The sequence below is a fragment of the Semicossyphus pulcher genome, unplaced genomic scaffold, assembly GCF_022749685.1.
Source record: "Semicossyphus pulcher isolate SPU_LCO1_2020_fin unplaced genomic scaffold, fSemPul1.0.p SCAF_21, whole genome shotgun sequence".
In the NCBI taxonomy this organism is placed as follows: Eukaryota; Metazoa; Chordata; class Actinopteri; order Labriformes; family Labridae; genus Semicossyphus; species Semicossyphus pulcher.
The window spans coordinates 19,537,379-19,564,076 of NW_027211695.1; the positions used below are offsets into that span (position 1 = coordinate 19,537,379).

Here is a 26,698-nt window from a genome sequence, read left to right on the forward strand (position 1 = left end):
TTTGCAAGTCTATATTGGCGTGTGTTTGAAAAGATGAACACCGATACTGAGATATATCGGTCACACGCCCATTTGAGACCCATATCGGTCTGGCTCTAATTCACATATAAGTTAACTTCTTTGCAGACGATATTCAGTTATTCTCGCTGAACTCTCCAAGATCTTTTCGACAAACATTAGACCCTGCTACTATAAACAATGCTTTGCAAATAGCCTAAGAATAAAAATGTGTTTCCAAACACTTTGATTTCAGAGATACACCTGCTGTTGCGTCTACCGAGATGCTCGAGGGGAGTCTGTTTAAAGAACATAATTCTACCTCATCATTATTTCTTAATTCTTCATAATGCTGCGAATGAAAACACAACAGCCGCATTTTGATCTTTGATTAATACGGCAATCCGATTCTGGCGTGAGATCAATATTTCACAGATCACAACTTTGACTCGGATTCGCTTGTAAACACAAATTTCCGTCAGAATGCGTTCATAAATGAGTCCCCATGACACTCATTACAACGTAACAGAACGCTCCATTCAGGCTGATGATATGGAGGCTGTGGGAGAAGTTATTCTCCACAGATATGATCAAGGGTTTCATGAAACATGTGTTTCGCCTGCGATTCCAGGATGTAAATGTTTTCATGTATATCTCTGTAATTTAAAAGCTGAGACATTTTTTTCCCTTCCTTATTATCAGCACAGGCAGGAGCAGACCAGATTCAATTTGAGCAGAGGTAGTGGATCATGAAAGCATTTCACCATTCGGTAACAAATTTGATATCCGTCTGGAAGTCAGGACCCAGAACGGTGGTGTTGTCAGAAAAAGTAAATGTTGCTTTATTTGTCATTCCAACTCCAATTTCACATCATCGCTGAAACTTTTTTTTGATCTTATCACTGTTTCTGACTTCTTCTTATATTTTCCTGCTACCTCCCTTTCCTTTCGCCACTTCCCACCAAATCGTTATGGATCTACTTAAATTTCATCTTATGAAACTCGGACCAATTACAGAATCTTTTTACAGGAAAGCAGATTTCCAGTGAAGAAGACTGAGGAAAATCTGATCTTATTTCATTTTTATAAGATCAAGTTTTTGGCATTCCAATAGCCTCTGCAATACTGTCCTGTTTATATTTCATTACTTTTTTCACTGGTTGCTGCAAACAGTGTACAGATGAAACTTAATAATATTGACAGGGGCCCGTTTCATCTGTGTCATCAATAACGGAATTGTGTTATTCGATGTCCGGCTTGCATCCTGGTAATAATTGCTGCCAATGCATAAGCCGGCTGTAATAAGGACACGATTGAATTTCCCCACAAGTTTTTCCAAATTGATTTTTTCCCCATATCCAGAAGTGAGAAGAGTGAAACAAAATCCTGTCTTCTTTCAGGGTGAGTTTGCTCATTTCTTTGCCCAAACTGTTTTCCCTCAGCTTCAGCTGCAGAGTTGACTTTTCCCATTTGTTTTCCAGGCTTTCACCTCTTCTCTCTCTTTCTTCATTCTTTCCCATTTGTGAAAAGTCAGCCATTACACTGCTTCTTTATAATTGCTCCTCTCTCTTTGTCATGCTGTTTTTGCAAAAAAGGCAACGATTAATAAATAAAAAGCTACCTTTGACCTGCTGATTGTCCAAACAATGTGAGGAGCTGCTAACGAGGCATTATTTCTATTTGAGAATTGCACCCTTGTAATTAAAAACCACCTCTTAGAATGAAAAGAAACAAGGGCCCCCCTGTGCTCTCAAAGGCATGCCTTTGTTCTTTTATTCCATTGATATTTGCTCCAAGACTTTTTTCCCTTCCCATATAATGAACAAGTTTCCTTCTTCTACAGACCTGGAGTTAACCCTGTGGTCTCTTAATACAACACAACAAGAACACTAAATATTAAAGAGACTTTTATTCTCCTTCATGACGCTGAGGCTTTAATCAATTTAAGTGAGGCAGGTAAGTCAGAGGAGGATAAACGTATTTTTGTGGAAACTTTTCGCTTGTTGATTGAGCATTGTTAGCATCGCTAGCGTTGTCAACATCGATAAAACGCAAGTGATTGTAGCCCTCACCTTTTTATCAACAGGCTAATGTAGTGTTAGCAACCTCCAGCTCAATGCTCCTTGATAACGCTGAACATTTAGGAAGACTCACCACACTGTTAGGTTTGTTTTCAATGCAGAAAGCATTGTTAGCAAGCCTGGCTAACTAGCCTCCGCACGGAAAGTTTAAGCTAGCTAACCTAGCTTGAAAACATCCCCAATTATTTTCATGATTCAGGTTACTCTTTGCAAGTTATTCAAAAGAGGGTAACCGTATTTTTGTGGAAACTTTTAGCTTGTTGATTGAGCATTGTTAGCTGCTAGTGCTAGCGTAGTTGTAGTAACTTACTGTAGCCCTGCATTTCTTAATTAACCTATTTATCAACATAATAATGTAGTGTAAGCAACTCACTGTTTCTTAAAACACTGAACAGTTAGGAAGAGTCGTCACACGGTTAGGTTTGTTTTAACGCAGAAAGCACAGCTAGGAAGCCTGGCTGACTAGCCTCCACATGGAAAGTTTAAGCTAGCTTGCAAACATCAATGTCACGTTACTTTTTTATGTCTTCTTAAAACCTGCAGAGTGCTTAGCAGCCCTTGCACCTGCGGTTTTGTGTTTTTCACACATTACAGAAAGGAGAAGCGCTAATTAAGGTTAGCTTTCTCATTTTCATCGCTTCAGTTGGCGTGACGGAAACTGACCAGAATGTCAAAACTCACGACAACAAGTAGAATCTTGTAACGCAATACTTTTCTGTTGTTGCACTTGTTTTTTTTTAATGTTTTGTTACTTGTATGTTGTGTTACCTCAAGATTCAGATCTTGTAAATGGAGCTAGTAGCCTAACATATGGAATCAAAAGAGTAGCATAGGTAGCGCCAGCGTGTCCATTGGAATTAAAGCCATATTAGGAAATATTTGAATGCTTGCCCACACATGGAGATCAACAATATTAAATGCTAATGCATCTACTAAATAAGGACACAAGTCAAATTAAACACCAAGGATGCGATTCCTTTTCAAACTATATTTCTAATTTCAGTTTGACTTCCTTACTCTGTCTGTTAGTGGAGCCGTGTGGCTATTTTCCCCTATTTTCAACCAATATCTGTCTTCTTACCTAACTGCCTGAATTCCTCCTGTCAGAGCTGGCGAAAGCTACGGATGGCAGGAGTCGGAGTGAAGCATCAGGTTGGCAGGATGCCTGGGAAACAGCGAGAGGGGGAAACAGACAGAAGTACAGAAAAGATGGAGCGAGAAGAGAAGAGGACAAGTGAAAAAAAAAAAATGTGATAGCAGCGGAGGTGCCAGGGGAGTCCGATGATGCAAAATGAAAGCATAACAACGGGACAGAGAGCGAGGATGGAAATAAAAAGCGAGTGAGTAAGATGTGTTTAACTGCGGGAGTTTGTGTAGGAGTGATGGGAGACCCTGCGGGGCCCCGAGGTAATCTGCAGGTTTAGCGCGCTAGCTCTCCAGGACCTCGCAGGTGTGCTGCAGCGGAGATGTCACAATAGTTGTTTTTTCACACACATTCAGACGAGCTCAACAACATGTACCGGCACACGGAGGATAAACAAGAAGGCATAAAGTTCCAGTGCAGATTGTAACCCCGCGGTCAGCGTCTCACCTTGTCATCTCCAAATGTACCTGTTTCAATGAAAACAAGTTTCCATTCCTCCTCTTTCCATCTGCTTTCCTTTGTCTCTTTGTTAGCTAGCAATATCAATGAAATATCTTTGTTGTGATGTCGTAAGCAGAGACCTGTAAACACCATCTCTCATTAAGATAAAGAATATGTACTGTACAGGCAGCAGGCGGCAGACAAATGTCCTTGGCTGTCTGTCTTAATGCAGTGTAGACTATTTCATCAGATGCAGCTTTATGAGCTGTCTTACTGTGTTTTTGTTTACCCCTATTAGAAGACACACTTCACTTGCAATCTTGGACAAACTTAGACGTAAAAGACGAACATTTTTATATAGATTCCTGCACTGTGGCGCCTGCCGGTTCGCTCTTTCACTTGTCTCTTTCCATTGCTGCAAGAGAGATGAGACAATGAGATTTAATCATCCCATTCTCCTCTTGCAAACAATTAGATTATGGCTTTGTTTTCTTTCAATTTCATAAGAGAATCTGACACCATTCTTGCCCGCAACACGCGCTCATACATTATGGAGATGGCGGAGCGTGCTTCTGCTAATAAGAATTGACAGGAGCTACTGCAGAAATAACAAGAACAGACTTCTCCGGAGTCTCGGGCCCCACCCAAAACACTGCGCCTCCACGGGCACGTACACACGCGCACACACCAGCGTCGACGCGCTACAGCAGTGGGACATCCACAAGACATCCTCATCAATTATGAAGGAGCTCTGAGTACCATCCATTACACCCAATCAGCTGGAGAAATCACTGTTTTACCACCATTAGCATTCCGCTATTCATTAGGAAGCCACACACACACACACAGATCTGCACACACATGCAGACAATGCAGCCGATAAGCCAGGATGAATATGGAGGAACTAAACAGTTTTTCAGAATGCAAAAGAAACCAGTTCCAGTCCCTAGTTTATTCATGACCTGAATAGCATGCCTGCACAAACAAGCCCCGACTAATGTTAATTAAGCAGAAAAAGGCTTGTTAGAGAGGGAGAGAGAGAGAATGGATTAATCCAAGGACGGCTGCAAGGAAACGTTCGATTGGAGTCGGGAGTTAGAAGGAAAACATTGGCAAACTTTCATGCTTCAAAGAAAAAAGGAGAGTTTTGAAGGAACAAAGGGGGTAAAATCAGAAGACAGGAGGATTTAGTTTCAATAAACCGCCCGTTAGGAAAGCCAGATGAGCAGCGCTAGGCGGCTTGCCACCGCATTTCTGGCGTAGCCTAAAGCACTGGTTCCCAAACAAGGGGCTCCAGATCTCCAAAAAGGGGTTGAAAGACAAATCGACAAAGATTAAGGGAATGGAAAAGGAAAAAAAACCCACACACATACTCTTTCAACACAAGATCATGGGTATTTGATATATTCCCCCTTTCATGTGAAATACCAGATAGTTTACCAATTCTGGCCTCTAGAAATAATTTAAACCAAACTATTTCAAACGTTGTGAAACTGCTGAAAAATCAAATATATCACACCTTTGATGTGGCGCCACTTGGGAGACACTTGGGGTTACAGAAGTACACTGAATTAAACTTCATTTCCCAAGATTCTCTTAAGACTTTACTGAAACCCATGTGTCAATCTCACAACCCATCTGCTATATAGTCTGAGGACAATACAGCCTCTGGAGGCGACGGCAACCAGTGGGTCCGCCTCTTGTGCTCCCTACATGGACAGTAGTTCCTGCAAACAGCTAAAGCTAGCTAAAATGCTACCATTTGTCGGACAACTACAGAAAAACAGAACACTCTAATGCAACTGCTACTGCACTTACCTGTAAAAGGAAAGAGAAACATAACTGCAATGTCTATTTGAAGTTCGCTAACAGAAGCGAACTTAAGCTAACAGTAATATCAGACCAAGTAGGTGCGTATCAGCAAAACCCTGATTATATTGGATAAAAGAAAAGTGCATTTTATTTCTTTTGAGCGTTACTTTTCTTTCCTGAGAAGTATGTGTTGTTTCTTCTTTTAAAGGTTATATTACGTTGCTCTTTACAGCAATAGCATCAAACATTTGAAAATGGTGATAATGTGCTAGCATTAGCTTGAGAACAGGACAGTCTTACCATTTAGGGAACCTTTTCACTTTCATGTAAGAAGCAACGTATAATAGCTAACATTAGCTAACATTAGGCTACTTGTTAAGGATGTGGGAGCAAAACCACTTAATATATTCAATCAAACAAGAGCCTGTTTAGGTTCAATGTTAGCTTACTTACCCATTAATTCAAGTTACACAGCGTCTATTTATAGCTTACTCTACATCTGACTTTAGCCACCGTAAGCTAATGGTCATACCAGGCTAAATAAGGTCCTAGCGTAAATCAGAAATGATGGTTCTTTGTTTCAAAGTGTGGACAGTAGCTTAAAGATGGTAGCCACAAAAGTTGGAAACCACCACACCGAAGCAATCACAACCACAAGACGATATCCATTTGGAGGTCTGATAATATTGACATGTGTTGGATTACGGCTATATAACCCTAACCATTTTCCACCGTCTAATCCATTTCCCTCCGAGGCATGTCCGTCAGATACTCGCTGTTAATCTGTTTAAGGAAAATGGAGGATCAATCAAAGAGGTGGACTCATGCTGACAGAGCTGGGAGGAAAGATAAAGTGATACTGGGCGAGGAGGAGTCCATTCTGTAGCTCTTCTTGGAGAAGATTTGAAGGTCCATCTATAGGTCTACATTTTTGATGCGGCTGCGTTCTGCTTCATTATGCATGCCATATTGAACCGAACCGATAGGTAATCAAGGTGAATCAAATATTCATTGGGACACAATTCGCCGGAGGCCACAGACCGACAGCAGCTAGAGCGATGGGGACAAATCAAAGCCAACAAATCCTGTGAGTGTATTGGAAGCTAAGACTTAGCATAGCATTAAGAACATGAATGAATTATACAACTGTATTGAAAACACATTTACTGCAACCTTTTCATCGAAGAAACTCATTTTCCTTTGATGTATCTGAAAGCAACAGTGAAAGTATCAATATGTGTGTTTTTGTGCTATGCTAGGTTGTGTTTTCAGACAATGGCGTGGCTGAGAAGTCAGACATTTCTTCTTTTTTACTTTGACTTGGATCTGTAATACAGATATCCAGTGGTCAGACTAGTCAAGGTAGGTGTCTTTGTGCGAAATGAGTTGTAAAAAAACAGGAAAAACAGTCAGTGTCTCTTCACTGGAACAAGTCTATCATCGCTGCCTTTCTTTTCATCCGTCCCCTCTGTCTCTTTCCCGCTCTAACTGCGTCTCACTAGAGCACTTGCCCCTCACCCTTGGTCTATCTCGATCTCTTTTATATCCTCTAGTGGGAAATCAACCACATGCACGTAAGCAGAGCCACACACATACATACGCACACAACATTTTGCAGCACAAAGAGGCTAAAAGAATCTTCTATCAGCGTAGTCTTTCAGGTGGTAATTAGCAGTCATTGTTGTTCTTCTGCTAATCAGAAATCTCACACACCAATGAGGGTCATTATCTCACCATCAGGGAAAAAAACAGGCCAGCCTGGCTCCGGGAAGGTGTGTGTCTATGTGTGTGTGTTATGTGATATGTGCTGTGATAGAGTTCAGAGTCTTATCAAATAAAATGGCGAGATTGGATCTTTTTCAATCATTTGCATATAGAAGGGCTTAATATCAATTATGAGATGAAATTGTGTGATTGTTGCTTCCTCTGGCTAATTGCGCCTTCAGACTAAAAAACACATTACCGTGAAGAAGCTTTGAGGCGAGCTATAGTGTGAACAAAGAAGCGCCGAAAACGGTTCAAAGGGTTAAGCAAAGCTGAATACAGTGAGAAATGAAGAAAAAGGTGTATAAATTATCCGGTGACCTCCAAGAGCGAAAAGGAACAGGGGTGTATTGACTGAAATGCAAATTCAATCATTTAGGAAACAAAGGAACGTTAAACAAAAAAGCTGAGACAATATGACATGAAAAGATTTAGGCCATCTGATCGATTCAAAGGGCATTAATACGTGATCATTCTGCCTGGTGGCTTCAAAGATTATGTAACTGTTGCCCAAGCATGGCAGTGAAGGCTAAAATAGCTAAATGCTAACGCCATAGCAGATGAGTCATAAATACAGTCACAGCAATAGCTATCAAATGTTGCTAACATTGGCTAACATTAGCAAACATGGGCTAACATTAGCTACCAGACCAATACACCTGATAGTAGTGAAAGTTAGCAAACATTGTTTGTATTTGTTAGGTGTTTCTTTTCCTGTTCTAAGGAATACATTGTCCTGTTTCTACTTCTGAAAGTTAAACAATGTCTCTCTTTTAAGCTAATTTTGCTAAATATAAGCTAATTTGGCCAACAATTCTCATTCACAAAATGTAGTGTAACAGTAGCATAATTACCCAGGAGGAAGTCAGCAAACACTCTCTGTTGTAGCAATGTCTGTGAGAGGCCAACACACCTTATAGTAGTGAAATTTAGCAAACATGGTTTGTATTTGTTAGGTGTTTCTTTTTCCTGTTCTAAGAAATCCAATGTGCTGTTTCTACTTCTGAATGTTGAACAATGTCTCTCTTTCAAGCTAATTTTACTGAATTAGCCAACATTGGCTAACATTAGCTACCAGACTAATACGACTGATAGTAGTGGAATTTAGGAAACACGGTTTATAGTTTTTAGGTGGGTTTTTTTTCTGTTCTAAGAAATACATTTAACAGTTAAACAATGTCTCTCTTTTAAGCTAATTTAGCTAAATATAAGCTAATATATAATTTGGCCAACAATTCTCATTCACAAAATGTAGTGTAACAGTAGCATAATTAGCCAGGGGGAAGTCAGCAAACACTCTCTAGCAATGGCTAGGTGAAGTTTGCTAACATTATAACACTAGCTAATATCGGCTAACATTGGCAAACATTAGCTACTAGACCACTACACCTGATAATAGTGAAATTTAGCAAACATGGTTTGTATTTGTTAGGTGTTTCTACTTTTGAATGTTAAACGATGTCAATAATTAGCCAGGAGGAAGTCAGCAAACACTCTCTGTTGTAGCAACGGCTATGAGAGGTTTGCTAACGTTAGCCAACATTGGCTAACATTAGCTGCCAGGCAAATACACCTGATAGTAGTGAAAGTTAGCAAACATGGTTTGTATTTGTTAGGTGTTTCTTTTTCCTGTTCTAAGAAATACGTGTTGTTCCTACTTTTGAATGTTGAACAATGTCTCTCTTTTAAGCTAATTTTGCTAAATATAAGCTAATTTGGCCAACAATTCTCATTCACAAAATGTAGTGTAACAGTAGCATAATTACCCAGGAGGAAGTCAGCAAACACTCTCTGTCGTAGCAATGTCTATGTGAAGTTTGCTGACATTAGCTAACATTAGCCAACATAGGCTAATGTTCAAAGCAGAGCAAGTAGGGATGTAGCAACAAAAACACTAAATATATAGATTTAAACATATGTTTTTATTCTTCCTCTAAAAATAAATAAGTAACAGTAACCAAGAAAACCTCTTTCAACAATAACTTGCGAAAAAATAGATGGTAGTAAAAAAAAACTTTTTGACAGCGATCTGAATAAGTAAAATAATCAGGGATGGACTTTATATTGACTTGCTAATACAACCAATTTAGCTTTATGCATTAAAGATGAGATAACTGAACCATTTAATGTTGCGTTGGAGTGTGCATATAGACAGTATGGCAGGTATTAAGTACACCAAACACCAGTCAAGGACACCTTAACTTCAGAGGACGCCTACACTGCCACTCTAGAGACTCTATGCATCTTTAACAAGCAAATGTTTAAACCTCTTCCAGATTGCCACTTCTGTACCCCCTGCGTTGATAACTTAGTTTAGAACAAACAATCTTTAGATGAAGGTTACTGTGAATGGACTGGCATCCTCGATTAGAAGGGGATAAATAAATAATGGACTCAGAATGAGGCAACAAATTATGCTCGTCTCCCCAATTCAAATCAATGGCCTCCAATCTATATCTCCGTCCTTGAGATGGTGCGGTTTGGAGAGCTTGGGGGCATGATGGTGCACAACAAATTGCTGACTGTCTTATGTGGTGTGCTGCTGGTCACTCCAAGGAGCTGGCCGCCTTCTTTAATAGGATGGTCAAGGTCCCGCATGTGAACAGAAAGCCACTAGCAAACTCTGCATACAGGGGTCAGGAGTTCGTCAAGCATCCCTTTCTTGCTAACGCACGTTTTTGGCAACATAAAATGCTCGGGTATGCGATTTTGCTATTTCCATTAGTCACATTTTTTCCCTTCCACCTTGTTCTTCCCCTGCATATGCCTGCCTGTCCCTGTTCTTGCTCGCATGGCAGGGAAAGAAGGCAGTCAATTGGACGGCGGTACGCAGAGGTCAGCTCGGCCTCCCTTCTCATTCCACCTCTGGAGTGGATTACTAAATGGAAATGACCGCAGGGTTCACTGGTCCACCCTGATCCACTCACAGCTTAGTCCCTCTCTCTCTGGCTGTCTCAAACCTTCATTCTTTCTAAAGGTGCTGAACCCAACACCCGGTCACAGAGACCCTCATATACAGCCTGCCGGACCCGGGCTGTTTGAATCAACCAGCTGTGGTTGTATCAATATTAGAATCATTCACCTCAATCGCACAATGTTCACAGAGGAGAGACGGCATTTCTCTGTGCACAGATTAAACCTGAGGATTTATTTTTTTATCCTAAAGGTGTTCTCTGGAGAAGTATTATAAAGTTGCAGCACTTGCAAGAGGCAGATTTGAAAAAGAATGCAGCAGAGGACGAGCTCTTTAGACTTTTAGTTTCTACACTGAGTCGAGGCCCAAAAGGTGGATCCTACATTCCCCATGATGCAACTTCACAGTGCCTTTCGTTGGACCCTCTCAATTTGCAATCTTTCAACTCCTAAAAAAGAGTTAGTATCATGTTCCTTTATGATAAAATGTTGAAGTACCGTTGTATAAAGTCATTTGTAGCTCCAAAGGAAGCTTAATGAAATCTGATAAATTGCCCCATGTGATGTAATCTGAGTCAGCGTCAGTTGGGGCAAAAGACTACAAATTTGCAAGTCAATAAATCAACAGGTTTGGAGTTTGAAGAAATGAATTTACCAGTCCTCTAAGATACACTCCTAATCTCTGCTTGAAGGTTGCAGCTCATGGCTAAATTAGCTGCTACTAGCATAACACAGCTAATCTCTCACAGCCAAATCTCAGCTTGAAGTAGATGTTCATGGCTAAATTAGCGGCTACTAGCATAAGACAACTGATCTCTCACAGCCAAATCTCAGCTTGAAGTAGATGTTCATGGCTAAATTAGCGGCTACTAGCATAAGACAACTGATCTCTCACAGTCACATCTCAGCTTGAAGAAGAGGTTCATGGCTAAATTAGCTGCTATTAGCATAACAAAGCTGATCTCTCACAGCCACATCTCAGCTTGAAGTAGAGGTTCATGGCTAAATTAGCCGCTACAAGCATAACACACCTGAATCTCCAGAAGCCACATCTATTGCTTGAAGGTAGCCCTTGAATGCTACATTTACCACTACAAGCATAACCTGCCTGAATCTCAATAGCAACAGCACTCTAAGATTGTGATTCAAGGCTAATTTAGCTGCTACTAGCATAACCTGCCTGCATCTCAATAGCAACAGCACTTGAAGGTTGTGATTCAAGGCTAATTTAGCTGCTACTAGCATAACATGCCTGAATCTCCAACAGCCCCATCTCTTGAAGGTAGCAATTCATTGCTGTATTAGCCACTACTAACATAACACACCTGAATTTCCAACAGCCGCATCACTGCTTGAAGGTAGTGATCAGTGCTACATTAGCTGCTACTAGCATAACATGCCTGAATCTCCAACAGCAACTGTAAGCACTTAAATTGCATTTTGGGTTGACAAAGGTTGACAAGTTTGACAACATATTTGACTACTTAATATGTTTGTTCAAATGAATAAGTCAAAGTTATTCCTGCAGTCATACGCTAAACAGTTTGGGAATACAAATGTGCCTCTGTGACAGGACAGTAAGGTCACTATCCAAACACAGTGTTATCACTGGGGTGACCCCCTCCATCTGGACACATTCCTATAATTACAATAATGGAAAAATATGAAAATGATCTGCAGCCTTATTCCCCCCCAGTGTTTAATTGGAATGTTTAACATTCCCGTCTTTATTAACTCTGTGGTGACTCTCCCCCTCCCTCGACCAGGGGGGAGAAAAAACTGATTGAGGTTTTAAAGACTCAATCCCAGTTGGATTGCAATTGCAGAGGCTTTTAATTAGATAAAGCTTGGCTGGTTTGAACATATACTTTACAGCCGTGTCAGGCTAAAAGGGTCCATGTGTCGTAAATATCACCCGAGACATTAATAGAATTGAGATTAGAGGGCAGAATGTGTGGATCAGCGTAAAAACGGCAGCCAGCAGTGGGACGACTTCATGCAGTGAGCTATTTATAGCTGCTAAAATGGACGGCTCCATTAATATAAGGCTTACCCTTTCTGGAAATGTAAATCACCGGGGCCATGGCTCGACGTGCATGTTATACAGCTGCAGTATGTCAGAGCTAACAGTGCCGGCGCTGTGATTTACACTCGACTGGCATAAAGCAAAGATTTCTTCATTTTTGTGCGCCGTCCTCGTGGACATCTGCTGCGTTTTAAGTCAATATGGTGTCTTAACATTTTTTCTCTCTACCTCTAGAAATGACTAAGCATCTCAGATGAGGCATATGCCTGCGAAGGATATGTATTTTAATTGCACGCCTGTTTCAGAGAGGCAGCATGAGGCTGAGAATATAGACGTGGAAAGTGGTGTTACAGCCGCGTTGAGGCCTGTCACTCATCTGCTCCCTTTTATTCCCGCCCTTGATGTTTATATTATTCACACACGAAGACAAAGTGAGTGAACACCAAAGACGGATTGAGATCAGATCGTGGCCTCGGCGGACGCTTCCACGAGGCCAAGGGCTGATCAATAACCTCAACATTTCAAAACTGCATCGGATTAAGTCCGACACGTCGTGTTTTTAAAAACCACCAGCTCCGGGTTTAATTGAGATGCATCTCACGTCGAATCAGAGGGCTCATGTCTGTTCTTTTGAAATAACTTGTCATTTTCTCTCTCTTTCTAAAGCGTATCGGCTCGCTCCTTTTCTCGCTAATCCCCCGCCTCTCTCTCTCTCTCTCTCTTTCTGTCATCACTGACTGTGCGAGCACTGCGCACAGCTCAGGTACTCTGCTACTGTACACCTCTGCATGCATGTGCTGTATGATTCAGAGCACACAGCTAAGCAGTGGAGGAAGAAACCCTCAGATCTTTTACTTACCTTGAGAAAAAGTAGCAATACCACGGTATAAAAATAGTCCTGTACAAGTAAAGTACCAGGAACATGTACTTACACGGACCCACACCTGTGTGCTTTAAAGGTTGAGCTCCTTCAGCACAAATTATGTGTTGTGTTTTGTATCAGGAATCTGTTGGTTTCCACTTATGGCTTCCACCAGTTATGCAGCTATTATAAGCAGATCACTTAGCATACATATGTAGCAAGAGCCTGCTCCTTCATTTTAACATTGTGCAGAAATCAATGGAAGTCAATGGCTGCCTTAATAGTCGGAAAAATATAACCACGTTTGAGATGTAAGGTATATTTGTAGTACATGGGTAAAACAGTTAAGAGCACTGGTGTAGTCAAAAACGCCTATCAATCAAAAATGGCCATTTACAGGCAGTAATATTATTGTGTATAATATATTATGGGATTATTCTTTAGTAAAAAGCCCTCAATGTAAGGTGTACTGCAGAGATGTAAAGTTTCAGCACTTGCGAGAGACACCAGACTAAAAATACACCAGGTTTGGAGACTGGAGAAATGAATTTACCAGTCCTCTATGGTATGCTCCCAATCTCTGCTTGAAGGTGGTGTTACATGGCTAATTTAACTACTACTAGCATAACATGCCTGATCTCCAACCTCCACATCTCTTGAAGTTAGCGAGTCATTGCTACATTAGCTGCTACTAGCATAACCCACCTTAATCTCAAACAGCCACATCTCTTGAAGTTAGCAAGTCATTGCTACATTAGCTGCTACTAGCCTAACCCGCCTAAATCTCAAACAGCCACATCTCTTGAAGTTAGCAATTCGTTGCTACATTAGCTGGTACTAGCATAACCCGCTTTAATCTCCAACAGCCACATCTTTGTGTGAAAGTAGCGATTCGTTGCTACATTAGCTGCTACTAGCATAACCCGCTTTAATCTCCAACAGCCACATCTTTGTGTGAAAGTAGCGATTCGTTGCTACATTAGCTGCTACTAGCATAACCCGCCTAAATCTCAAACAGCCACATCTCTTGAAGTTAGCGATTCATTGCTACATTAGCTGCTACTAGCATAACCGGCCTTAATCTCAAACAGCCACATCTCTTGAAGTTAGCGATTCGTTGCTACATTAGCCGCTACTAGCATAAACCGCCTTAATCTCAAACAGCTACATCTCTTGAAGTTACCGAGTCATTGCTACATAAGCTGTTACTTGCATAACCCGCCTTAATCTCAAACAGCTACATCTCTTGAAGTTAGCGAGTCATTGCTACATTAGCTGCTACTAGCATAACATACCTGATCTCCAACAGCCACATCTCTGTGTGAACGTTGCAAAGTCGATGGCTGCCTGGAGAGTCGGAAAAACATAACCACATCTGTGATGTGAAGAATATTTGTAGTAAATAGGCAAAGACACAAAAACATAAAACTACTATCAATCAAAAAAGGCCTTTTACAGACAGTAATGTTACTGTTATGTATAATATATTATAAGATTCCTGAGTATAAAGCTCTCAATGTATCTACTAATGGTTGGTTCAGTATAAAACATGAGTCATACTCCATATGCTGATTATAACTTTGGTGCCGCTTTGAGTGTGAACACGCGTACAATCTATTGCAATTCAATACATTTATTAAGCTTGTAATGTTTTTGTTGACAGTGTGAGAAAAGTGTTAATTCAACTACATGTTTATTATTGATGTTGGAGTTATCGGGGTGGTGTTGTAAGCGACCTCATTATCTTGGGTTTTTAATGTTTTCTCCACATGTTTAACATGGTGGTAATGAGAAGGGAAGACTATTAGAATAACTGGTTTTTAAAGTTGTAATCTTGAAGATCTCAGTTTTTTTTCTCTTTGGTGACACCTGTGGTGATAAACGGTATCTGCGGGAGCACACTGCCCAGATATCCAGACAGTGTTGCGTGTGTGACGTCCACGGTTGGCTCCAGTTGTAACTCTTGACTTTCCTCGCTGACGGTCACTTTGCCTTCATCTGAGCGTCAAGTTTGTTTCTTCTTCTTTGGATTTTCTTGTTGAAGTTGTATCTGTAGTCATCCATCTTTTCTTTGTTTGTTCAGCCATAGTAGATTACTGTTTACTCGCAACACTTGCAGAGACCGGAAAAGCACCCGCTTAGCTCCGCCTACCCTCTCTGACAGACCAACCACAGCTGGCTGATGGAAAACGCGTCACTAACTGGGCAACGCCTATGATTCTTTCCGTGAAAGTCGCCACAGACACCCAGTCTATTATAATAGCCTTTACTGCAACTGTAAAGGCTTTCATCAGTGGGCCAAAGGCTCAGTCATTGTGTTACCTCATTAGGCAATAGATAGTGACCTAACAGACATTTATTTAAATGAAAATCTTCGAGATTATCACTTTAAGTTTCAGTTTGATTTTGTACTTTGGTCCATTGGTTCTCAAACTCCGGGTCAGGCCTCTCGGGCAAAGAGTCACAAAATAAATGCGATCAGTCTTGATATGAATAGTGGAGTAGGAAAGAAGACATTAAATTTGGATTACTTGACCTGTTAAAATTAAATCCTCTGAGAGGTTAAGAGGGAACTGTCTCTTTAAGAGAATTGCTAACAATTCATGGACATCTGAAACATGACCGACGGCTCCTACTAGACACTGTTTAAGCCCCTGGTTTAATGTTAAAGAGTGTTTAAATGTATACACTTAATCTATGTTTAAATGCACACCTGAAAAGGAAACTGTCAGAATAAAAGCAGAAAAAAACCAACATAAAAATAACATGTTCGCAAAAGTATCTCAAACCTGTATCGAAGTGCAGCACTTCAGTAAATGATTCGCCACCCTTGCAGGCACAAAAGCACAAGTTACCTCCACAGTGCTGAAGTCAATGTCGGTGCATAATGACTTTGCAGAGCTTTTCACTGAACTCTCTTTACACCATATGGTGACCTTGGTGCTCTATAGGCCTCGGAGGGACGGCGAAAACGCTGGGTTATACCGACACTGAGGTCCACTGAGGTAAATGTACAGAACGATGACAATCCAAGGAAGGCTGCGGAGCATCGAGAGACGGTGTAGGGGAATATTGTGATTTACAACAGATATCTGAAGCTAAAAAACATACATGTATTGCATACTGTAACACATCAAAGCAAAGACGTGATATTGTACAGTACGTCTGCAGCCAGTGGAGGCACATCTGCTAAGAATGGAAATGACTCAACAGGCCAATTAAGAAGGAACGCATTCATTTCTACAATCGCAACACGTATAGCGCTACAACAAATACAGTCGAGGGTGGAAACCACACATTTGCACAGTGCAAACAAAGCCCGAATAAGAAATACTCGGAATGCAAAAAAACGTGGCAGCTCTACGATTAGAATATAAGGACATGAAACAAAGGACAAGCAGCTGGTATATGAGGCATAATGAAAATAAAATGTTAATATGAATTTTTCATGCAGGAACCTGTGTGACAATTGCCTACGTGTGCATTTTCAGACCGCTATACATTATTCAGCAGGAGCGTGCGACTCGAGACGAGGGAGTTTATTTTTACATTTCACTCCAGAAAAAAAAGCAGAATTTGATGAAATCTATGAATAAAATAATGATATAATTACATATAAATAAGCTGGAGACGGACTCTATCTTTTAAATCCTGCAGATGTGTTCATGGAACACAACATATTGCACAGAAGGAAATCCGTCATGCAGTTAGTGGACCTGCTGCAGAGGCCCAGCGGACCTGCAGAGAACACATGTAATATTAAAGCAGGAATAAAACACACATAAAGAGCTCTTAACGATTGAAGAGAAAAATCCAATCAGGATGCAAAATAAACCTGAAAGCAATCAGTGTAATTATCATTAAACAACAATGATGTTTCTCCCTTTGTGTTTACCACATTTCTATCATCATCATCAAGTGTGTTTTATTATCAATATCAGTTTAATTGCTCCTCCTCATGCAGTATTTCATTCCTACCTAACTGTAATTATCTAATGGAGCCTGGTTTATTTGTAATTTCACCGCTATAAAAAGTATAAAAGTGACAATATGAAAAAATATATCCGTTCTCACTGACACCTCTTACACCTGCATCTCTGTGAAAAACACATTAAGGGCAATTTTTAGCAACAGCAAAAAGACATTTTTAATTTGCAGTGATCGAGAGATACCTGAGAGAGAAGTGTGCAGAAACAAGTATTAATCGGAGCCACAGCATTTTGTGAAATGTTTGTTTAGTGAAATTCAAACATGTTATATTACAATCTGTGATATACAAAACTTGAACCCCAACAGAAAGCGTAAATATGTGTCAGACCTGCTTCTGATGGAGTATGACATCACTTAATTTAACGGGGTTCTTACTTGTGGAATATAAGCCGCAGTCTGTTTTGGGGGGTACCCCAGAGATAAAAAGCTTTTCTATCGCTATTTATGAATAAAAACATGTATAGTTAAGTTATTTCAACACTTTTAAAATGTATTTTCATTTGAAACACATTCATAACGCACTAAAATTACAGCCTACCATCTGTTTTCGCAATCCTGCTAGCTACCGGTGCAGCTAGCAATAGCTAGCAACCTACGGTAACGCTGATTGTTGTGAGGATGGCGGCTGCAGTGACGATCACGATGGCGCATGTCCGTGATGAAGCCTTAGTTTCAAATTTGTTTTCCTCGCTTAAAACAGCACTGCGCCATGTTGTAAATAGGAGACGCTGTAGTGGTTTGGACCCGGCAACATATTAATGTGGGGGTGTGACGTCACCCCTAACAACCGACAACTTTAGCTACATTGTAGCGGTTGGTTACACTTCTTGTATCTTGAAGTCCTTTTAAAGAGTATGTACTTAAAAAAACGTTTTAAACATTTTTTTAATAAGACTGAACACCAGAAACTTACTCCGAATAATTACTTTCCTCTGCTCTTCCAGGGTACAAATTTTTGTATTTTGAGATAAAACTAGCTAACACAGAGGGGTGTTAGCTAACTTTGGCTAACAGGCTTTTATCATAAATAGTTGCTCTTTTTCTTGCACTTGTAGGCCTAACTGCAACTTATCAAGTAAGATAAAGCTGTTAAGTAATATAAAAAACTTTTTTTTTATTCACGTACGTATTCTATACATCAAAATAACAGCCAGTGCAAAGTTTTAATCAGAGTATGATATGCTTAAGTAACACTACTAGTTAGCTAACAGTTAATAGTTACAGTGAAATAAATGCTTGGCAACTGTTGACTGTAAAAAAAAACCATTAAAAAATTACAAATAAATAAGTGCATATGAAATCGCCCACCACCAGCAGCTTCAATTCTCTCTTGTAAATAAAAACAGGAGTCTTTTAGCTAGCTAGCTAGCACGCACTAAACCTGTCTTTCCTTTTGCATATTCAAGCATCATTTTCTGCATTCTAGTACATACTTATAAGTATTTTAATTCCCTGCTTTGATGGCGCACCACGCCACGAATAATTACAAAAATATAAGGTATGCTATTTAACAAGTGCAACTACATTGCATAGCTAACAGTGCTAGTAAAAAATAGGTATATTTAAAGATACCTTTTGCTGCATAAGGGTTAAAAAAACAACATTTTTAGGTGTTTGGTACGCAGCTTCTTTGAAGTAACTGGAAACTTAAAAGCATGTCGCCAGCAGTTCTGGAAGCTTCTGAGGTTTGACACCTGAATATATTTTTCTAACATTTTCTGGTTTTCCAAGACGGCATATAAATCACACTTTGTAGTGCTTGGGTCAGCGCCACGTCCAGCTGAGGTCTGCATGACCTCCAGTGTCTCCTGCACCTGTTTTCCACTTTCCTCCTTGTGCATCTGCATGCGTTTATAAACCCAAGTTCAACTGCTGTCTTCAGGCTACGAAACCCTCTCATGAAAGCAACTTACTTTCCCTCCTTCTGCATTGTGTGTTCCTTTTCTGTCAGTCTCCACATCTTTCCTTCTGAATCAGCCCTGCAATGTTTGTCTGACCGTTCAAGGTACCTCTTATTTCTCCTGACTCCTCTTCCTGTCAATCATTGCTCTTGGCACTGCGACCCGTCTTGCTCAGCACCAAGCTGAGTTCATTCATCAGATTAGGCGGCATAGTGCCCTCCCCGCCCAGAACAGGTCTCCTGCTGAGGGTCTTACAGCCGCTCTGAGGCGGGAGGGGTAAAGGCATGGGCTGCGAGTGTCTGGACAGAGACCTGGAGGGGAGGCGTTGTTGGCAGATGTCCAAAGACGGTCTTCTCTGGGTGACTTCTGGGGACTTGAGCGTGTCGTTTGGCTTCGGGCAGTTGGCTGTTGTGTTGGTCTTGTGGGGGAGAGTGGGGGCCTTGTTAGGCCTTGGTTTGCTCTCTTCAAGTGAAGTCCTCCTGTCTGTCAGCTGGGGGCAAATATGGCAGATAAAGACACATTGCAAAAGATTGGACTTAAGTCAACTACAGACAAAAGCAACAGCTATAACAGTGTAACTTTATAAGCAGTGTTGGGTGATAAGACTTTACTAACACAGAGTTATGTAACTTATGATACAGTTATTTACATTTGTTTAGTAAGTGTTGTAGTGTATTAACCTGTGAGATACTCATGCTGTAGTGAGCCAGTGTTGCTTTCAGCTAAATTCAGCATGCTAACATGTTCACAATGATAATACCAAGTTTAGCATTATTTTACCATCTCACTGACGCATGTTAGCATGCTAACATTTGCAACCTAGCACTAAACACGAGACAATTCAAAAAGATGTTTTAGTCAAGACTAGATCCTTCATGCTAGCATGGCATAAAAAAAGTTATTGAGCCATTGTGCGGCTTTGAGCTATATTCTGCAAGCTAACACGCTCACAATGATAATGCTAAGTGAAGCGTTTGACATGTTTACCATCTCATATTAGCGTGTTAGCTAACATTTGAAACTAACACTAAAGAAATGAGTGAATTGCTCAAATATAGAAGATGTTTTAGTGAAGACCAGATCCTTAATGCTAGCGTGGCAATTCAACTTACTAACATGCTCACACTGATAGTGCTAAGTTTAACATTAAATGTTAGCATGCTAACATTTGCAAACTAGCACTAAACAAATTAATTCCTCAAATATATACAGTCAAGAACAGATTCTTCATGCTAGCATGGCAGAAACATTTATTTAGCTAAATTAAGCTTGCTAACACGGTCATAATAATAATGCTAAGTTTAACATCTGACATTTTCACTATCTCAGTTTAGTGTACTAGCCTGCTAACTTTTGCATACTAGCAGTAAATTCCTCAAATATATAAGATATGTAAGTCAAGACCTGTTCCTTCATGCTAGCAAAAAACAAGTTAGCTATCGTTTTGAGCTAAATTTAGGTCATTGTGAGCTAACGTGCTCACAGTGATTATGGTAAGTTTAATGTTTACCTTGTTCACTATTTAAGTTTAGCTGCTAACATTTGCTAATGGGCCCTTCTCTTCCTCAATTATATGAGATATATTAAATACAAAAAGTTAGTCAAAATTTAGATTTGCAAATTAGAAATGGGATTTTTTCTTGAAACTAAAATATTAGTAGCTGGGTTTTAAGCTGAGTTCTTATTAGCATGACAACAGATTGAAAACAGCGTCCTCCTCTAAGGCTTAGCAGGTCTACTTTCTGCGATAGGTGTTAGCTAAGTATAATAAGCTAATAAGTAAAAGCAAGTGCAGCAGTGGCTAATAGGGGGGTTTCAATTTTGTCGGTATTAAGAGCTATTTTGGCTAGCATTGCTAAATCAATTCTCATCAACATCGTAGAGGTGATAAAAGGTAAACAAACTTCAACAGGTATTGTCTTTGATTTCTCACCTGTTTGCCGCAGTTGTTGTTGAGTGTTGGAATCTTCCGGCCTTCAGTCACAGCGCCCCCTGTGGAGGTTTTGTGATCTGCAGCTTCTTTGGAGTTCTTTGAATAGAGGTCAGAACCGTGCTGCAGACACACAGCCAGTGGCAAAGATTAGTAGTACAGTAAGACTTTCTGATATTTAGAGAAGAAAGATATTACATTTATATTTGTAGCCTTTATTTTTTTTTAAGCTTTTATGTATGTTTTGGGAAGGCAGTGTTTGAACTTGGCTTCCACAGATGTCAAATTAAAGGTTAATTCATATAAATTCACATTACTGCACTAGATGTTCAGACTACTACTTCCTTCTTAACCAATTTCCATGTAGTTTCTGTCATCAGGCTGAAGACCTAGCAACTATACAGTACAGAAAAGTCAGTATGAGTGTACAGGACGTATGGATATAAATTGCTTTTTTGGCCTGACTCGCAGCAGCGTCTAAAAATATGAAAAGTCAGAGGGTGACGATGCTCTGTTCCATCACAGCGGTCCGACCGCGCTCTGATCTCTGGCTAAACTTTCTCTTTAACAACGTCTCCTTTTATGCCGCCGCGACCCCCGGACCTATAGAACTGTCTCTCTTTAACAAATCCTCATTTCATCACAGCTCGGACCTGTCCTTAGACCTTTACACACACACACGCACACACACACACACACACACCCCTCCTCCCTCTCCGCCCCCTCCAACACTCACCACCACCATCCATTCCAGCCAGCTTGCTTCTTCAAAATTAGGTCCTCCATCGGTAGTTGCTATGGAAACTGTCGGAGCACAATGCTCGCTAACAGGTAAGAGAAAGGAAATCAAGAACACTGAAGTGCTCTCTGTCTACTTTTCTCATCTGCCCTTCCCGCAAGTCCTGTGTCCTTCCCACAAGCCTTTGCGTCGGAAGCTGACAATCCTGATATTTAGCGGATTTGGGAGGAGAATCCTAATATTTTTAGCCGGCTCCAGTCTGATATAGATTTAGCTGTTGCAGAGCAAAGAGTTCTGCAAAGAGCAGAGGAAAGTCACTGAGCCCGCTGAAATAAACACCTTGAAACAACCGACAAAAATTGGCTTCCCCTTTAGATCAATCTCTGGCTGACAGTGTTGCCCTTTTTACTCGCTAACCCAAACTAAGGCACTAAAAGGCTCTTACAGTAAGCACCTGTGATAAACAACACCGTGCTGCAGACAGGTTCCCATAAAGGAAGCCGAGGTGAGAGCTGATTAAATGTGCTGAGCGTACAATGCACGGCTGTGACATCTCAAGATAAGGCAAGATTTTTACATTTAGGACGAGTGTTGTGGTCGATTTATGGTCATTTACTCGGAAACGAGCAGCAAATAGACACATCAATTAAGTCTAATGAGGGGAGAAGAGTTATTTTTCATTAATAAGTAGTTAGGAATTAATGTGAGAGTGAAATATAATAAAGAATATGACACATCTGTAGCTGTTCTCCCTGTGTTTGCTCTGCCTTGCATTATTTATGTCATATGTGCTGTGTCAGCGACTGACAGCGACAACACTTAGCTGTATCTCCCGGCTAAGTACCACAATGTGATTGTTATGGTCGCCTTGACCTTATTCTCCCGGCTTTTCCACATAAAGTGATTTATGTTATTGCTGAGTGACCTCGAAAACTTTACACTTCTTTCCCTGTTTTTGTATTTCATCTGCCTAACTGCACAATGGGAACGGATGATTGGGGTAAATATGATTTATCATATCTCCCCGCTCGGAGATATGGATTGTAAAAGGTGATTTATTCCGGCTGTAATCGAGCGCATTCCTCATCCAAATAAGGAAGGATGTGGCCACAATGTGCATGTCACATTCCGTGATATTTTTGGCTCGCGACACAAAAGTAAAAAAAAGGTTAGAGGGAGGATACATAAACTTCTCCTGCACTCCCAAAGTCACTGCATGCTCTGCTTATTCGATTGCTCGGTAGAGTTTCTGCATGAGTGCACTCCTAACGTCTCCGCCGCGCGTCATCTTACCTTCATCCTGATGATGTCTGTCACCCAGCTGACCTGCGCCTCCCTCTTCTCGCAGCAGAAATGCCTGAGGAGGAAAAACTCAGTCACATCAGTCGCTGATTCTCACCTCGTTATTCTCACACTAATTTTAACCAGGTGTCTGGATTGGACACGGCGTCTTCTCAGGGGACAGTTCATTGATCAATATGAATAAATAGAATGCATGATAGGTGGGCTGACAGTCATTACCTCTAATTATATGAATCTGCATGGGTAAAGGATGTCTTTGAAGCAGTGATTTGTGCTGTAAGTAACAATCTAGGATGATGGTTTAAATTAATGCCTGTCAGTGATTCAGGTCTGTACAGTAGCCTGTGGTTCATGTGGTCTGTGTTCTTTATTGTACTGTATTTATGCTACGATGAAACCTCTTGAGGCGAGTTCATTTTAATATCTGTGAATTTGGGGCTCAAACTGACGCTGTCGCAAGGTCTTAACTCCTTTTTATCCTGTTCTTTATTTGAGTTCAGCATATTAGCATGCTAATATTTAGTAAGTTACACATAACAAACAAGTCAAAACCTCAAATAAATAACATATTTCTGTCTGGACCAGAGCTGCTACGCTAATGTAGCCAACAGGACTTAGCCACACTAGCGCTTTGAGCTAAAATCAGCATGCTAAATTTAGCTCATGTCACATTTTAAATGTAACATTACAAAATACAGTCCTACTTTAGCAACTTAGCAAGCTAAAACTTGCTTAATAGCACTAAATACACACTTTAATTTCTCATTATATTTTGCTAACATGGCTAACAAAAAAAATGTTAGCAATAGTGTTACTTTGATATAATTAGGCTACCTTACATGCGTGCAGTGATAATTTTAACCGTTGCATTTACCATGTTAATAGTTGCTAAACAGTTTAACTACTTTAGCATACTAGCATGCTAACACTTGATAACTTACGCGAAACAAACAATTTAAAGCCTCAAATAAATTAGATATTTCTGTCTGGACTAGAGCTGTGATGCCAACATGGCCTAACAGAACTTAGCAACATTGCTGCTTTGAACTACATTCAGCTAAATTGCTCAGAATTTCAATGGTAAATGTAACATTACAATTGCCACAATTCTAGTTTAGCAAGTTAGCATGCTAAAGCTTTCTTAATGGCACTAAACACACACATCAATCCCTCAAATATATGACGTACAGGTATACTGCATTTTGCTAACATGGCTAACAAAAAAGCAGTTAAAAAGTTAGCAATAGTGTTGCTTTGATAAAATTAAGCAACCTTACATAGACCTACTTGCAGTGATAATGCTAACTGCTACATTTACCATGTTAACTGTGTAAACAGTTTGACAAGTTTAGCATACTATCATGATAACTATTGGTAACTTGGACTACACAACACAGTGAAAGCCTCAATGCTAACATGGCAAAACAGGACACTAGAGCTAAATTTAACATGCTAAATTGCTAACAATGTCAATGGTAGCAAGGTAACACTTACTTAATAGCACTTAACACACACTTCCATTCCTCAAATATATTATATTAGTCTGAACCAGAGTCCATTGCTAACATGGCTAACAAAATAAGTTAGCCATAGTGTTATTTAGCAAGCTTACATGTTTGCTTTGATAATGCTAACTGTTACATTTACGATATTAACTTTTATAGGTTAGTATATTAGCATGCTAACATTTGCATACTCGCACTAAACATACAAGCTAATTGCTAAGGCTGGACCTGGTTTTTCTTGCTAGCATGGCTAGAAAATGAAAGCCCAGCAGTCTGTTGTATCAAAAAAACAGCTTGAACGGTGTCCTCGAAGCTTTGTCAAAAATACTCCCATACGGTTGAGAATTATTGTATTTATAGTTGATAAATGAAAGTGTGCGATGACATCAGAATTGTGAAATAACAGTAGCTAGCTTTTGTTGCTAGCCGACCTTGACGGTAGCACTTCATATATGTCAGCGGATAATAGTTTTAAAGGAAGCTAGACACAGACCTTAATAGAAAAACTCATTGTGTATTATTTCGCTTCACCAGACAGCAGCCATCACTAATATATTTTAACTGCAGTGCTAGCCCCATTACTAACCCACTTACATCATCACAAAGTGCTTTAGCTTCAACTTTTTAACTCTGCGCCACTTGACTCTTTCTGTTTAAGAGATATTTTTAAGTGGGAAGGGTAAAAGTCGCACTCATCAATTATTGAAATGGAGAACTTCTGCACGGCACTCACCATTGTTGTTTATCAGTGTAGACTGTGAAGCCCCAGCTGTTGGAAGGAGAAGAAGACGGGTCGCGTTATTAGGGTTTGAAAGACAACGCCCTGAAGTTCACTCTGAGACTTGGGTTATAAACAGCGTGAAAGGACGTGGAATTTTTAAGTACCCAACTCCAGAACCAATCAGAAAAGAGAGAAGTGTTAAAGATAGCAGCAGGTCAAAGCCATTCAATTCAGAGGGGGAAAGGGCGCTACAGGCGCTAGGTGCTAAACTGTGGAATTAGATGAACAGAGTTTGCTGTATGTACATTAAATAAACACATATGAATACGCTAATTTTAATGTATTAATCCATATATTATAATGTGGAAAAAAGTATTTCGTAACTTCCCATCGCTGCTTTTTGCTGAAAGCACTGTTAATGTTTGCTTAAAGGTGTATCTATAAGGTGTGTACAGTATATATTCATGTATATAAGTCTGTTTCAGTGGGAATTAAGAGGCTGTGTAAGGTGAAAAGACCACCTTCCTGGAGAACGCACCTCTCACAGCTGTGGCTGAACAGGAGAGGAGAAGCTGGGGGAAGAACAAAGTGAAAGTGGGGGCAGAGCGAGCGAGAGAGAGAGAGCCTGGAGCACCACTCCTGTGAGTTAAGGCAGCCGATCCAGCCCCGCAGTAGGCCGCTCACAGATAGACCTCTGCCTAATGAGGTGCTGGAGCGCTGCCTCTCCTAACCCTCTCACTACGACTCTCTCAGCACTCTGTCTTTATTTCTTTATTCGCCGTATCACTTCTCCCGCAGCCCCACTCTACAGTATATCTCTGATTCCACGCTGTATCATTCTCTCCTTCTGTCCCTCTTTCCCTGCCTCTCTTATCCACTTTTTCGCCCCCTGAAGGACGGCAGACAACTGCTCGCACGGCTCATTTTTCACGCTCCCCCAGACGGCGGAGTTTCCGACATGGGGAAAATTATGAGGAATTAATGTGAAGTGTAGGGTTTGGCTTTAAAAATGTGTCCTCTTTGTTTGAGCAACACGCGCTGGTGAGGGTTTGGCGTGTGTCATAAATTATAATAATAGGGAATCATTGAAATAAAACACAGGGAGCAGTGTTTTCTATCTGCAGAAGCTGAGATTTATAATTTGTATTTGTTAAAACGCAATTACGTTTAATCAATTTTATTATTGTGAAAAATAAGACGGGGGTCAGGGGTAGCTCTTGGTGGTGTTAGGGAAGAGAAGGGGCAGTATATCTTTTGTTTTTTGGGACAAATAGACACAAATGTTGGAAAAACAAACACTAGCGATGCTAAGTAGCACTAGTTTGTCTTAATATCAGAAAAGGGTGGATTTGCAGCACTAATGAGTCACGTTTGACCTCGCTCATTATGCGGCCATGTTGGATTTTTATTACAGAAAAACAGTTTGGCTTAATGCATTATTTATAGCACCGGATATGAAAGGAAATGTGTGAGAACGGCCGCTGAAACTGGCTCGTAATTGTTGACCGACCGGAGCAGTTGTTCCTGCGATTTAACGCCCGAGAGCAGCAGGTGTAAAAACTGTGGCAAT

General features: G+C 40.4%; 1 protein-coding gene across 1 annotated transcript in view; it reads right to left on the reverse strand.

Annotated features, from left to right (window-relative positions):
• Positions 1 to 17,282: 17,282 nt before the first annotated feature.
• The window catches only part of arap2 (ArfGAP with RhoGAP domain, ankyrin repeat and PH domain 2), a 140,861-nt gene continuing 131,445 nt past the window's right edge, over positions 17,283 to 26,698 (reverse strand). Inside the window, exons 30-33 of the mRNA XM_069672434.1 lie at positions 25,141 to 25,176; positions 22,894 to 22,957; positions 20,865 to 20,984; positions 17,283 to 19,421 (exon numbers count right to left, since the gene is read on the reverse strand). Coding sequence (XP_069528535.1) covers positions 19,068 to 19,421; positions 20,865 to 20,984; positions 22,894 to 22,957; positions 25,141 to 25,176 — 574 coding nt within the window. The 3' untranslated portion in view covers positions 17,283 to 19,067. The remainder of the gene's footprint in view (positions 19,422 to 20,864; positions 20,985 to 22,893; positions 22,958 to 25,140; positions 25,177 to 26,698) is intronic.